Source organism: Pleurodeles waltl, chromosome 10 (genome assembly GCF_031143425.1).
Source record: "Pleurodeles waltl isolate 20211129_DDA chromosome 10, aPleWal1.hap1.20221129, whole genome shotgun sequence".
Taxonomy (NCBI): Eukaryota; Metazoa; Chordata; class Amphibia; order Caudata; family Salamandridae; genus Pleurodeles; species Pleurodeles waltl.
In genome coordinates this window covers 677,661,092-677,675,538 of record NC_090449.1, presented here as the reverse complement: position 1 = coordinate 677,675,538, position 14,447 = coordinate 677,661,092, and the positions used below count along the sequence as shown (strand labels likewise).

The 14,447-nt window shown below is 42.5% G+C and overlaps 1 protein-coding gene across 7 annotated transcripts in view; it reads left to right on the top strand.

The window, feature by feature from the left end:
• LARP4B (La ribonucleoprotein 4B) overlaps positions 1-14,447 on the top strand; it is an 857,205-nt gene that overhangs the window by 723,024 nt on the left and 119,734 nt on the right. For all 7 annotated transcript variants that reach the window (XM_069211182.1, XM_069211183.1, XM_069211184.1 and 4 more), the window contains one exon: positions 11,737-11,861. In XM_069211182.1, coding sequence (XP_069067283.1) covers positions 11,737-11,861 — 125 coding nt within the window. The remainder of the gene's footprint in view (positions 1-11,736; positions 11,862-14,447) is intronic.

The following is a 14,447-nucleotide window of genomic DNA, read 5'->3' as shown; positions in this document are numbered from 1 at the left end:
TATCAATTCCGAGGCGTTATCCTATGTGGATGACAAATATCTCACAGAGAACGTCCTCGACATTCATCTTGCAAGGCTCGATCGGATTATTTTGGGATTTGCAGACCTCGGTTATAAATTCAATTTTAAGTAAAGCAATATAGCCTTTCTTAGCGTATTATTCCTGGGATATGAGATATCAAACGAGGGAAAGAGCCTGGCCCGCACTTCCTAGAAAAATGTGCCCAATTGCACCCTCCTAACACACTAAAGAAACTCCAGTCATTGCTAGGTTTCTTTAATTTTGGCAGAACATACATTCCAGATTATGCACAAAGGATCAAGCCACTGTATGACTTGGTTCAGCCCAAATTTTCCAGCAGGCACTGGACAATTGAACACACGCACATTCTTAGGGAAATGCAACAGGACATGCTAGAAGCTAAACACTTGCACACCCGTGACAATAAAAAGAATTTGGTCATCAGAATAATAGCTGGTGACATTGGATTTACTAATGTCACCTTTAATGAGGATGACACGGTACCCATAGCATATAAATCACATTTATACTCCAATGCTGAACAGCGTTTTGCACCTACAGAAAAGATTCTGACTGCAGTTCAGATGGCCGTCATAAAAGAGAGGCCACTTGCCCAGGGGAAACGTATTATTGTTGTCTCCCCGGTGCCGGCCTTAGAGGCTCTCACCAAAGCAAGCGTTCCTAACGCTAAAGCATTACATCCACGTTGGATTCAATGGACAATGTCTTTGACCGCCACTGATGTCGACTACATTTTTGATCCAAAACTTCAGACACAAGAATTTCTCCAGTACGAACAAGAGTACCCCGCTCCTCTAAATATCTTCCCATTAGACAACTACCATACTGTCATATATACTGATGGTTCAGCACAACTGGCTGTAGGTACTAAACATCAATACTCTGCAGCTTGCGCAGCCGTGAGCGGAGTGATGGAAGATGGAGTTTTCCACCCTCGCAATACCTATACGCAGACCTTAGGGGACTGCACAGCCCAGTTGGCTGAGCTTAAAGCTCTTATTCTAGCGCTCGAACATACTGAGCCAGGAAGCTAGACTTTAATAGTCTGTGACTCTTATTACTGCGTCCAGTCATACAATGACTATCTCAATCATTGGAAACTGAACGAGTATAGAGATTCTAAAGGGAACACCATTAAACACAAAATACTCTGGGGGAGGGTGGCTCATCTTAAGGATAAGCTGCCGTGTGTCCATGTAGATCATACATTAGGGCACCAACGTGTAGGAGTACACGTTGCCGGTAATACATTGGCTGATGAAGCGGCCAAAGCAGCAGTAGCTACGGCTTCTGTGACTGCAGTGACTCGTTCTCAGACGAGAGTGGATAATGAAATATTGATTGCCGTTAAAGTTTCGGCTGCAGGCAAGTCCCTTCCTAAAGGATACCCTACGAACTATACTTACCATATCAGTGAGCAGAATGTTGCCTACACAACAATTCCTGGGGTTGGAGATCGAGTGATTCCCAATGAAGACCAGAGATTAGATCTAATTAAAGCAGCACATGAGGGTGCCGCTTTTGCACATGCTGGTGTACAGGCCACAATAACACTTATACAAAAACGCTTCTGGTGGCCTGGTCTATGCGGTAGAACAAAGCAGTATGTCCTTTGCTGTGACATTTGCCAGCATATTAAGGGTTCTAATATCAAACGCCCACCGCAGACATCCCTCTTAGTGTCCAACAAGCCACTACAGTGTGTGTACCGGGACCATTGTGGTCCTTTACAGCCTGATGGTGCATACAAATACATTTTAGTCGCTGTAGATTCTTGTTCTAGATTCCTGTGGGCATGGCCACAGCGGTCGGCTGACACCCGGACTGTTATAAAAGACTTGCTGATCTTTATCGGTGCATATGCTGTTGCAGCATTCCATTCGGACCAGGGCCCTGCATTTGCCTCTAAGGCATTCAGGGACACCATGGGGACGATGGGTGTTGAACTCATTACTCCTCACCATACCATCCCGAGGAAAATTCGGTCGTGAAGAGGCAGAATCGTGATCTAAAGCAGTCCTTATCAGCTTGAGTATTAAGTTCAGGCTGCAGTTGGTTACATCACCTATATGGGGTCCAGAGAGCACTGAATAATCTGCCAAGACGGTCCTTGGGGAGACGCACTCCATGTGAGGTTCTCTTTGGGATACCTATGTATGTCCCATTTCTTGATGCCCCTGGTATGGTGGCAGCAGAAACACTATTTGACATAAATGAATGTCTCACTGTTTTCCAGGAGCTTCAGCAATTTTGTGATAATAAATCATCTGCAAGTGCTGCCACCTTAGGAATAAGGGATTTAGAGAAAACTTTGACTGGCTGGATTCCTAAAGTTGGGGATCTGGTTCGTGAGAAGATCGCAGTGAAGGAGGAGTTTGGTCCATCATACAGAGTACCTGTACCAGTCTTAGGAATAAAAGGCACCAGGACTGTCATCTTACAACCACTGTCTGGTTCTAAAACGAACAGATTCACCTCCATTGATGACATCAAACTACACCATGTGGCCGATCCTTCACAGTAGACAAAGAGGTCCCTTGGGTGGTTCCCGATCCCCTCTCACTACCCAACAGGACATACATCTACATAGTAGGATGAACATCACTACTACAGACTATGCAACAATGTCAACTGCTGTTCTAGACACCTCCTTGACCATAGGGAGGGCGGAAAATTAACTTTTGTTGGTTCCAGTCACTACTTCAGTGACCACCCCGGTTCAAGATCTAGCTGTTTTTTTACACAAACTCATCACAGATTAACAACCCTGTCTATCAAGAGCCCCCACGTGAAGTGGACCAAAGTACGAATGATGCACCGGCTCCCGTGTTCGCAGAGACTGCCTCTGGCTATTAGTTGACATTGATGACTTTTCTTCAGACTCATCCACTACTGTGATTGACAATGTTTCAAAAAGTAGTAAGCTGTATTGATGGCTTAAAAAGAACTATTTGAGATACTCATGGAACTACTTATGGTTCTGTTTGTCATTTTTTGCATTATTTTTATGGATTGGTTTTGTGACTGTTTTCTTTTTGCTTATAAATGGTCATTATATTGCAGATCGCTCATCTGTGGAGCCTGTTGATGAAGTTTTAACACCACATCATTCTTCACATAAGGTCCGGAGAGATTTGTCCCCTGTAAATATTACAGCAATACCAATTTGTGATGGGATTGTGTGGGACAAAGTTCCATTCTATATATACGTGCCTACTGAAATTATTCAAATACCATATGTGTTCAAAATTTCAATGACTGATGTAATTACACCTGATTTCTCTGATGATTGGGATGTTCAAACAGTTGATTCCATGCTAACTGAGATGAAGGACTATTCCGCTTTTGAAAGTGATGATGTATATGAATATACAATGAATTATGGGGATATGTTCTGCTATAACAATTGGGGACATTACTATCTACACCGTGCCACTAGATACAGGCCAGTATTAAACTACACACATTGGGAACACTGTTCTACACCACCGGTGGGGAGCCCACAGTATTATAGTGATAAATGTACATACTTTTCTGGGCATGACACAAGAAAAGCAGAGTCATATTATTTTAAGATACCTCCAGCACAAATTAGGAAAATGTTGCTAACTGATACAAAACTGATTTATTCAGATCCTTTTGTTTCCCATCTCGCAGTTGAAGGTTACAAATACTGGAAGAGCACTATTGATTTGAAAAGTGTATGGGGAACACTAGATTGGCAGATACAGGGTAGGGAGGCTTTATTCCAAGCATGCCTGATTCCTGTACAAATGATTTTCTTAAATGACACAATTCAGCAGACATCCTGTCTGGGGTTAGCAAAAATTAAAGATTTGAACACGCCCAGTATCCCCACCCCGGCGAGGTTTAAAGATTGGCGATACTTCCTCAATATCACCGAGGACAAGCTCAATGCAATGGTTAAGGCTGGTACTTATAATTCATCACTTTCTAGTCCCGGCGGGTGGTTAATCTGGCCCACTGACACTAATGAGAGCCAGGTGCGTTTTTTGAACTCTTCAGGGGGTTTCTCAGTTAACAGGCCAGACCCTCGCTTTATATCGGGTCAACATACAGGTATAGTTATGACATAAAGTGTGGGTAAGCTGTGCCAGCAATGGGTACAGACCAACACGTTAGCTGCAGTTAAACAACATCTGAACACACTTTCTGAAGAGATAGACCTGCAGGATTTTCTGCTGGATCCTAGGAAACAGCGCTCAAAAATGTTTCTATATGCTATGTACAATGAAATTTGGAAACTTTCCCAAATTGAGCCTGCTGCGCGTTTAAGGCAATTGGGTAGAGAAAATTTAGAAAAAGCATTAGCTGTTGTCGATAACGGCACGAATACACTGTCCAACAGGATTTATTCACTGTCAAATATAGTATCGTCTGCTATTGATATCACTCAGACAGACCTGTCCCGGTTATATCCTGGGCAAACACAGCTACGTTCCATCATGCAGCTGGGTTGGACGTTACAGACACTGAAAAGTATATTAACAGGAGTGACTTCTTCACTGCTTTTAATTTTTCCAAGGAACAACAGACAATGGCTAAAAGGGAGGCTAGTTTCACCATGCTTCGCGTAGAAAAGTTAGATAAGTTGCCCTTCACGGTAGCAGAAAGTCCTTCAACTATCTGGCTCTTACATGGCATAATTAACTTGCCGATTTCGACCTTTCGTTTCTCGAACTGCCTAAAAAATCTTGCAGTAGGACGGTACGAGCCACTAGGAGATAGCTATATTAAGGAAGACTGGAAGTTGCCCTTTGACTACAGATTTCTGAACGGCGAAACAGAGTTCTTTCTTAGCGGAAGCGAATGTGAGACTCCTGTTCGTCATTCGATGATATGTAAGCAGGTATCTCTTCAGGGTCTTTGCAATGCGGGGGTCGCGAATTTGGCCTGCTTGTTGAGGGGTACTCCCGTCTGTTTGATTCGCCCTGTATTTCATGTACTTTCCAATGGAAGTTATGTGGTACTGAACTATCAAAGTTGTTGCGGCATGCGACCAGGAATTGCCTACGCAATCTCTGTCTCGAAGGTCGTTACGTGTTGTGGACATGTTTTGTTCCCCCCCCCCCCACACGAGAGATAAAAGTATCTGACATGTGGCCCCACATAGATACTATTAATGTGAACTATGACCAGCTGAGCAGGCTAAAGGCGCTATTGTTTCAAAAACAGGTCACCTTGACATCCGCAAAGGAGACGTATGCTCTCCAGATTGCGAGATCATCAGCCGAGATACAATCCCTATTAAATACCAACTTCCCCAAGCACTTTGGAGAGCTGGTATACAGAATATTCAATGCTTCAAGCACTACTGGGATTGTTCAGTTCTTTAAGTCTGTCGGGTCTGGTTTCGTTTCCATCTTCCAGACTGTCTTCGGAGTCATCCCGTCAGCCATCCACTCGCTCTTTTCAAGTGTGTTTGGTGGCTTTCCAATCATTTTGGCTTTGATTGGCGGACTACTACTGCTATTTCTTCTGATTCGCCGTGGTTGTTTCTTTCCAGCAACGCAGAGCAATGGAGCCACTCCCACCAACTCCACTGTGCCGTGAGCGCATGGTTCAGATCTTCGGTGCACCCTTGCTGGTGGAGTTGGAGCATGACTGGTCGTTGTCATTCCGGCCCCTTCCCTGGTGCGTACAACCAGTCTTCCGCTGCATATGGTGTCTCTTTGAACATCTGCCAATGGTCTGTCTTGCTGTTGCACCGACCACGCACTGCTGATGTCCCCGATGAGGGTTCATACACGGTCATGCCCCTTGAGACTGAGGTTGCTCCGCGAGGCCACCTATGAGCCTTCCGTTTTGAGATCTACCGCGGATGAGGGCACCGCTACGGATAACGTTGCTCCAGGAACTACTGCTCACTACTGCTTTGTGGATCCGTTTGTCCGCCCTGAACTCGATTTTACATCAGATGATGTTGACTCATTTTTGAGGTCCTTGGTTGGTGACTTCGATGACACTCTTCAAGATCATGCGTACAGCACATAATTTGATAATTTGATTTGCCATTCCTGTATCAATATTGTGCACTTCAATTTCACTTGCTTTGGCATGCTGTGCTTGTCATGGTTGACATTTACATCTCTGTGTGTGTTTTAATGACATTGTTTCTATTATCCTTTTAACACATTTTAAAGATTTTTTAGCGCTTGGGTTCCTATACTTTCGTTATACCTGTTACGGCAATGGGGAGGGTGTAGTGAACCCTACTTCATTTTAATGGGATAACAGGAGTTAGCTTACCATTTGGCTTGCAGGCTTGTGCCCCTGTCACCTAGTGACTTTTAACCTACTTAGCTTGCTCTGTCTTAGCACATTTCTTTATTTATTTCTTCTAAAATGGCTGCCTTGTTTAGAGTTAGGCCACTTGTTATGAGTTACATTATCAGTGTCACCGCGTTAAGGCGTCAAGAACAAGCACCAAAGACAAAAAAAAAACAGTAGGTGTTCACACTTGGGGATTTCCCCTCTCTCTGCTTTTGAGGGGTTGTTTAAATTAATTTCCGTCCCAAGCATGTCTGTTATCTATTGTTTGGGAACACACCTACGTCAGGGGTCCTTGAAGATCTGTATAAATATATCGCACTTTAGACAGATAATCAGAGGGATTCCGACCAGAGGGCATCGCCACCATCGCTGATATCTATGCTGCAGTCGTCTTGACGCTGACCCAGTTTTCGTGTCCCTACGGAGTCTGAGATAGAGACCTCATTCCAAGGTAACGAGGTTTGGGGGCTCCTTTCATGGACATGGCATTGGCAGATTAGGTTTAACAAACCCAGCTCTCCTTTAGGTAGGAGGTTAGGCCTTTCACATTAGGGTATTAGGGCATATTACATCCCGTATGTCTTTTTTATGCATTGCAAGATGGTGGGGGTCTTTGTAATAATGACTCATCTTCACAATTCTGTTACTTGCATTATTCATTAGCCTAATCATTGCAGCCCATGCAACTTATCGCAAATTGTAGTTATGTTGAATAAAAACTATTGAAACTTTACTGCATCTTTGTCATTGCCTTCGTTTGTATGAGACATGATACATCTGTGAGAAAGGGGTAATCTCAGTTTAACCACGTCATTCCCTGAGATGTCTTACTCTCGAGTCCATGCGTAAAGGCTGCCACAAATCACCTCTTACTATTGTGTTTCTGGTGAGGTACTGCTAGTGAGCGGGTAAGGTTGGGACAACAGTTTCGACTTGTTGTAGGAAAGACGTAGTCGCCTACAAACAAAAGTACTGTCATCCTTTAACCAGCAGTCTTGCCTAGAGCAAGAGTCCAAACTACAACAGGCCTACTTTACCAATCTGAACTTCGTAAGCCAATTGCCTGCACTTGCCTAATGTGATACACAGGGGGTAGATCACTCAGAAAAATGAGCGGATCGTACCATTGGTTTGGAATTGTGGAGGGGAAGTTTTGTAGGGCTTACAGTAATAGTGACCAGATTGTCAGTTTGGAAAGAACTACTCTACATAGGGTGTGGTGTGGAGTGGGAGCTTGAGCCATTTAATGCATTTTCTCTTTATTCTAGTCTCTGAGGGGGAGAGGTTAAGGCTCCACATCAGGTTAGGTTCCAACGCACTATATATCCCAAGATCTTGGAAACTCCAATGCGATATATTGGAAACCGTTTCTGTCAGTCCACAGTTCCCCTTTCTCTTTTAAGTGGGATGACAAAGGACTTGGTCCAGTTGACTTTGAGTCCAGATGCCCCGCCATAAAGCTTAAAGATTTAGATGAGGCAAGGTCCTGACATTTGGTGGCAGGACAGGAAAAACAGAACATCATCAGTGTATAGTGCTGTCCTGTCCTCTTTTCCTTCTTCCCCCACAGGCCCCATAGCAGATCCAATGTGCTAGAAGCTCAGCTTCAAATGTGAAGATTGCAGACAACGAGCAGCCCTTCCTGGTCCGTCTTAGAAACAGGGACAGGGTTGAAACCACTCTATGTACATGCAGAAGACTTTGAGTAAAACAATTTGATATACTTCCAGAAATGGGAGCCAAAACCCATTTGAGAGAAAAATCTTTCCAGGAAGGACCTGTCAAGAGAGCCAAATGCCTCCTCAACATTTCTAAGTAGGAGAGTGCAGGGATGCCTAATTTGGTGGAGGTATCTTTTGCCACATGCACCCTGGGAATACAGTGGCAAGTGCTGTGGATGGGCATAAAGCAAGACTGGTCTGGGTGGGACAGTGAGCTAAAGATACGCAGGAGCCTGTTCACCAGGGTCTTTGCAAAGATCTTGACCTTAGTGTTTTTCAGGGCAATGGGATAAATGCATTGGTCCAGGGGCCGGTCAGTCTTATGAATGATCATAGTGGTGGCCAAATCTAGCTCAGGCAGAAAGGAACCTCTCACTGGGCTCATCACAGAGATCTAGTAACTAGTGGGAGAGGACCTCTCTAAATTTGCTGTAGTATTCAATAGAAAAGCCATCGGGTCCTGATGTCTTGCTAGAATTCATCTCTTGCAGGGCTTCACCAATCATTTCCAGTGTGAGGAGCTGGTCCAGTCCAATCCAGCTCAGTTCTTTTCAGGTTAGTAAGTGATGATAAAGGTAAGTCTGCATGAAAGGGTCTACGTCATTCCTGTGTGGATCGCTCCTGTAGGATAGAGAGGGGTCCAGTCTGCTATTAGTTTGCAAATTTGACCACAATATCAACTATTTTATAGTTGTTGATCATTCTGGTCCACAGTCTCCAGGACCACCCTGGAGGCTATTTTCATGGTGGGCAGCCAGTAAAGCAGCCCCCCGTTTCATCACCCTATTCATAGACCCTTCTGGTAGAGGCCATTTAACACTTTTGGGCCTCTTCTAAGGAGATTTGTCCTAAGGAGGCCCTGTCTGTTCTAATTAGCAGTGGATTTTGATCAAGGCTCCTTCAAGCCACCAGCTCTAGAGTGCCAGATTGTGGGTTCAAGTTCAACGACCTGGGTTTATTGGTCCTGTTTAAGCATAAGAAAGGTCCTCCCACCCCCGATGGTAGTCTTTCCAGCTGTCCATTGTGTGCTTGCACATGGCACTGACCCATGGTTTATATCCAAGTAGAATTTCAGTTTTGTCATTGGGGTCCGTGAGTAGTGCTTATCTACCAGGCCCCAGGCATTGAGGTGCCAACTTAGATGGTGGTCATTAGTGGGCACTATCAGTCGAATGGTCCAAGATGCGCCATGGGGGGGTTATCCATATCTGTCGTGTAGATTATCAGTCGCAGGATAGTGTTTTATGTGTCTGAAGCATTTGTGTGTGTTTTCATGCTCTGGGGATGCCACACTGTTCAGCTGTCAAACCCCCACCCACACCACACCACACCCCCTGGTTCTGCAGGTCCAGTAATTAGAGCTGGATTTGGGGAGGCTTTAAATTCTTGCCCTACACGATTGGTGTCTTGTATCTAGTTTAATACAACTGTTTCAAACTCCTCCATTGTGGGTTTGGCTGTTGAGGCAGCACATAGAAACTTTTAAAAATATTGTGTTTTCCCTTAAGCTGGTTCTCCACTCCTACAGATCTCCCTTGGGAATCCAAATCAATCATTGAACCTATGAGGGGGAAGTTTCTGTGGAGTAGTATTGATACCCCCCCCCCTTGATCCTCTAATAAACCTCGAAGAGAACACTGTCTTATCCTCAGCATCCCAAAAATGGACATCATGTTGTCAAATGATGAATTTCCTGCAACATGAGGCCAGAAGGTGTATGTTGTTTCACATATCGAAAGACCACTGCCCTCTTAAGAGGTTATTCCAGCTGTTGCTTGATCAGTTATGGGGCTGGAAACAAACTAATGGCTAAATGCATATAGTTAGATATCAAGAGCTTTAGGCTGCGTTTGAAGCAGTTACTTCATGACTACCTGTCTCTCTTAATTAACATGAGCAACTGAATTCTAGAGTTTAGTGCATAGCTGGGTTATCGAACTGCAATGGATCCCATAACTGCATTGCAAAACTTGGCCATGCTACAAAACCTACAGAATTTTCCAGCTGCCTTACACATCTGGAGTCTCACTACCAAAATGAAACCTTAATAACACTGTTTTTCCTAGGTGCATTAGCAGATGGATTATATTGATACATTATCCAAATCTCCCTGACTGCACTAGGTGCCAGACATAGACTGAATATCCTGGCTGCACTGCACAGCTGTATTCTATCATACTTTAAAAAATAGATTTCACTAACACACTAGATTACTGTGTGATATAAAGGTCCTGAGAAAGCCATTGATTACGTTTCTCCGGTGTACAGCTTGATTCCCTTTCTGCATTGCACATCTTGATTCTCTCACTACGCTATACATATACACTGGCTGCACTGAATTTCACTGATAAAAACACTGGATTACCTAGCTGTTTGCACAGTTGGATTCCTTCATACTATAAAGATCCTCTGACTGCTTGCAATCCATGATGTACAGGTGAATTCCCCCATTATACTATACATATCCCCTCACTGCACTGGATCCCACTGACAAGAACACTAGATCCCCTGAATGTTCCACAGAGCCTGAGTCCTTCATTCTATAAATATTCCCAACTGCCATGGATTCCCAAGCCATATTGAACAGCTGGATTCCCGCACTATGCTAATATTTTCCCCCTCACTACACAGGATCCCACTGACACCCGATTTCCTGGCTGTACTGCACACTTATAAATGTCTCCCTACTCATGGATTCCCAGTCCATGTCACACAGCTGGATTCCCTTACTACACTACAAAGTCCCCTGAATGCACTGATGACCTTCAGGACTTCCTTGATATACTACATCACTAAGGACAACTCATCTTTTTTCCTATCACCCTCCCATATACCTGAAGAATCATTAAGTTTTTCAGGTGAAATGAGCACCTCTCTTAAAAGGTGGGCTATTTCAAATGAGACCCATGGATGTTTTGCTAGAAAGGTTGAAATGTTGAATACAAGCATTTTGGACTTTGTTTTGTAGTAACCTTTGGAAGACTGACCGACCAAAGTTGTTTTTAAGCATAGTGGCAAATTCAACCTGTTTGGTCACTATATTGTGACATGTTTATTGCACAGCTCAAGTTTTGCACTGTCACAAGAACTGTGCTGTTAAAATTAGTTTGTACACCTATATGGATATTGAATGTGTCAATCAATAGATGCTCCTATTTTAAAATCTTACCACTGTTTGATTAATTTGCAGTGCACTTGTACTGTTAGCAGGCGGCTTTTAAAATATGAATAACTGAATATTCAATATTGACTGAAATGCAACTGTAAATGAATCAGTTGGTAGTACTGTTATGGTGTTACTGGTTGTACTCTTATGGTGTTTTAAGTTGACCCAGTTTCTTTCCTTTAGAGCATAGGTATGACCCTTGTCAGATAAATACAATTAGATTTTACATCACTTTCTCCCTACCCATCAATCATGATTAACACCATCACTACATTTCTTTTTTTTTCCAACCTGAGGTGAGCTTTAGAGGGTTTACATAACCAGTCTTAATATTATGAGCCAGCTCCCAGCGGTTTGGAAGATTTACGCAGCTTGCATACGAGTAATGATACTTGTAGTGCCTATATACCCTCTTGTTTAAGCACCTTAGAAATTACGTAGTGTGCTTCACAAAACTGCTATAACTGTGTATTGCTTAAAAAGTACTAATTCTAACTGTTTTGTTTTTGCAGAATTTGAATGTAGATGCAAGTACAAATACTATCCCATCAGGAATACCCAGAGAGCCTTTGCTACCGGATGCCTCTTCACAGCCAGGGACCTGTGATCGACCTCATTCCCCATCTCCAACCCCCGAGTAAGGATTTAAGTAATTTGTTATATCTTCTAAAGTACAGTAGTTTTGTTTTTCAATTAACACAGGTGGCCTTCAGTTTTACCTTTGTGATTCATTTAGTCATTCAATCAAAGCTATTGATTTACATTCCTAATTATTACCTTCAACATTCTTACTTAAATTTTAAAAGGATGTATGTTACAAGTACTTTTTAGGTTATTTTAGTTTAATAGTCTTGAATTATGGTACATTTGTATCATATTGTGGTGTTTTTGATTAGACTCTGTAGCTTTTGAAAGGTTTAACCCATTATATGTCCTGTAATAGACGAGCAATAGCAACATAGTGCTTGAGAATTGGAAACCTGAAATATTTAGGGTACCCATTAAATTAATAAGAACAACCTTAGTTTAGAGGGGCCTTTTACCAGATGCATTTGCCTATTGATGATAATGTCATTTTAAACGTCTATCTCCAATTCTGTTTTATCAGAAACAAATACAGCACAAGTGAATTGCTATTCTTCTCTCAGGTGGGGAGCTTTCTATCCTTTGTGAGTCTTTTCACTATGGCGGAGTAACAGACAGTCATCCAGCATGTTATCAGTTGGAGCAGTGGTTTTTAAGCTAAAGTCCATGGACCCCTCGTTGTCCGTGATACCTCATCAGGGACTCTGCGACTGTTTGAAAATTCATATAGCTACATAAAAAAGATAAATGCTACACTGACAATTGTATAATATTCAATAAATAAGAATTTGGAAGTTAAAAATTACGTTTTTATCCTGAGCTTGAATCTTGCAAGCAGCTCAAGTACGGCAAACAGTAGTATGGACAGTTGGTGACATTAAAGCACTAATGTGCACCAACCAAAAGCATACATTAGGTGCAAAAAAGACAGAGCAATCTGCTAGAGCCTTTCATATTGCTTTATATTTTAGTATTCAATCCAACTTTTGAAACGTTCACACCTTCTTGTTAAAATGAAATTTCGATTTTAAAAAAATAATAATCTTTTGTGCATATATGAAATAAAATATTTCATAATGTATGTATTTGTTTAATGTTTACTTGTTTCTTTAGTTTTATGTATTGTTTTAAGGTTCACATTGTAGATATTGCTCAGGTTGAGGTCCCTGATGTCCAGTAGTCTTTCTCCAGAAGCCAAAAGTTTAAGAACAGCTGCATTAAGAGTACTGAGCTCTAACCGAGGAAGGCTGAGCAGACAAATAATACAGGAGTTGATCCACATCAGGATTATCTTGAGTCTGCAGTGCCTTCTGTCGTGCCTGCCCAGTGCCAGTACATGGGCCCTTATGGTGCCAGTGGGTAAGTCTGGACTTTAAGCTTCTGCTGCCTTACATGAATCCTTGTTTTTGACATCTGGATTTAACTCCCTTACGGGAAATCTTCTCACAAAGTGTTCATGTGAAAGAGGATTTAAGAACTTCAGGACCTGAGGCCTCATACTCTTTTCCCTAAGGAAAACCCCTAGAAGTTGTTTAGGTTGCAGATCAATAAATATCACTTAGAAACTTTCACATATACTCAATACAATTATAGATGGGTAAATAAAAGGGAAGGAAAGAATGGAGGCTTCTTCAAATACCTTACATGAACCTCCTATCCAGGTGCAGACTGGATACGGAAACTGCTCCACATAAATTGCTGGCAGATGATGATCAATTCTTAGAAGTGATAGATGCAGAAGAGAATGATGAGAATGCTTGCCAGGTAATAAAACCATAGAGGATAGAATAGACTCTGAATTATTTTTACATAGAACCCCCTTCCTGTCCCTTCCCCACCCTGGTATTGGGCCCTCAGAGCCATGTAAATGTTGGCTTATTTCAATGTGCTGATAGCGTCAAAAGTTAGTGAATCTTTGATCTGTCAACAGTTGTTTGCTCAGGTAGGACATCAAGGGGTGCTCTTTGTTACCCGAGTTGGCTTCCACTCCAGGCATGTGCCAGAGTTGTTGCTAGTTAATACAATAGATAGGACTCCTGTTGGCTAAGGAGCCATCATGAGTGATATCTGTTTCCACTTCTTTACCTGTTTCATCTCTTGTCCACTTTTCATAATGTAGACAACATCCATTGATAAAACAGCTATAGGATGTTGTGAAATTGGAAAAAGTACACATTTGCATGCATGATAGAAACCATTGATGACCTCTTGAGACAAGATGACTATTATGTTGTGCTTTATTTCCTCCTCCTGTTCAATGTGTTAATGTAATTGGTCAACAATATTCTTAAAGCATCGGAATTTTCAGATGTTTGATTGAGATAACTATCGGGCTGTTCTGCTGGACTTAAGTCTCCTATTCTTCAGCCATCCATCGCCTCAGACACTGCCTACACATCATCCAGACCTGGATGTCCAGATCCTTCCTGAAGCACAACCAATCTGGGCCAAAAGTCCTGTTATTTTCCAAGAACAACAACAAAACAGAAATGGTACAAACTGAGCTAAATAACATGACCCTTGACGGCAATGAATCCCAGCTTTCACTGAATGCCAGCTTTCTTGGAGTCATCTTGTACACCAACCTCCCCTTCAGGGAACTTACTGCCAAAAAAAGACAACCTGAAACCAGCTCTCT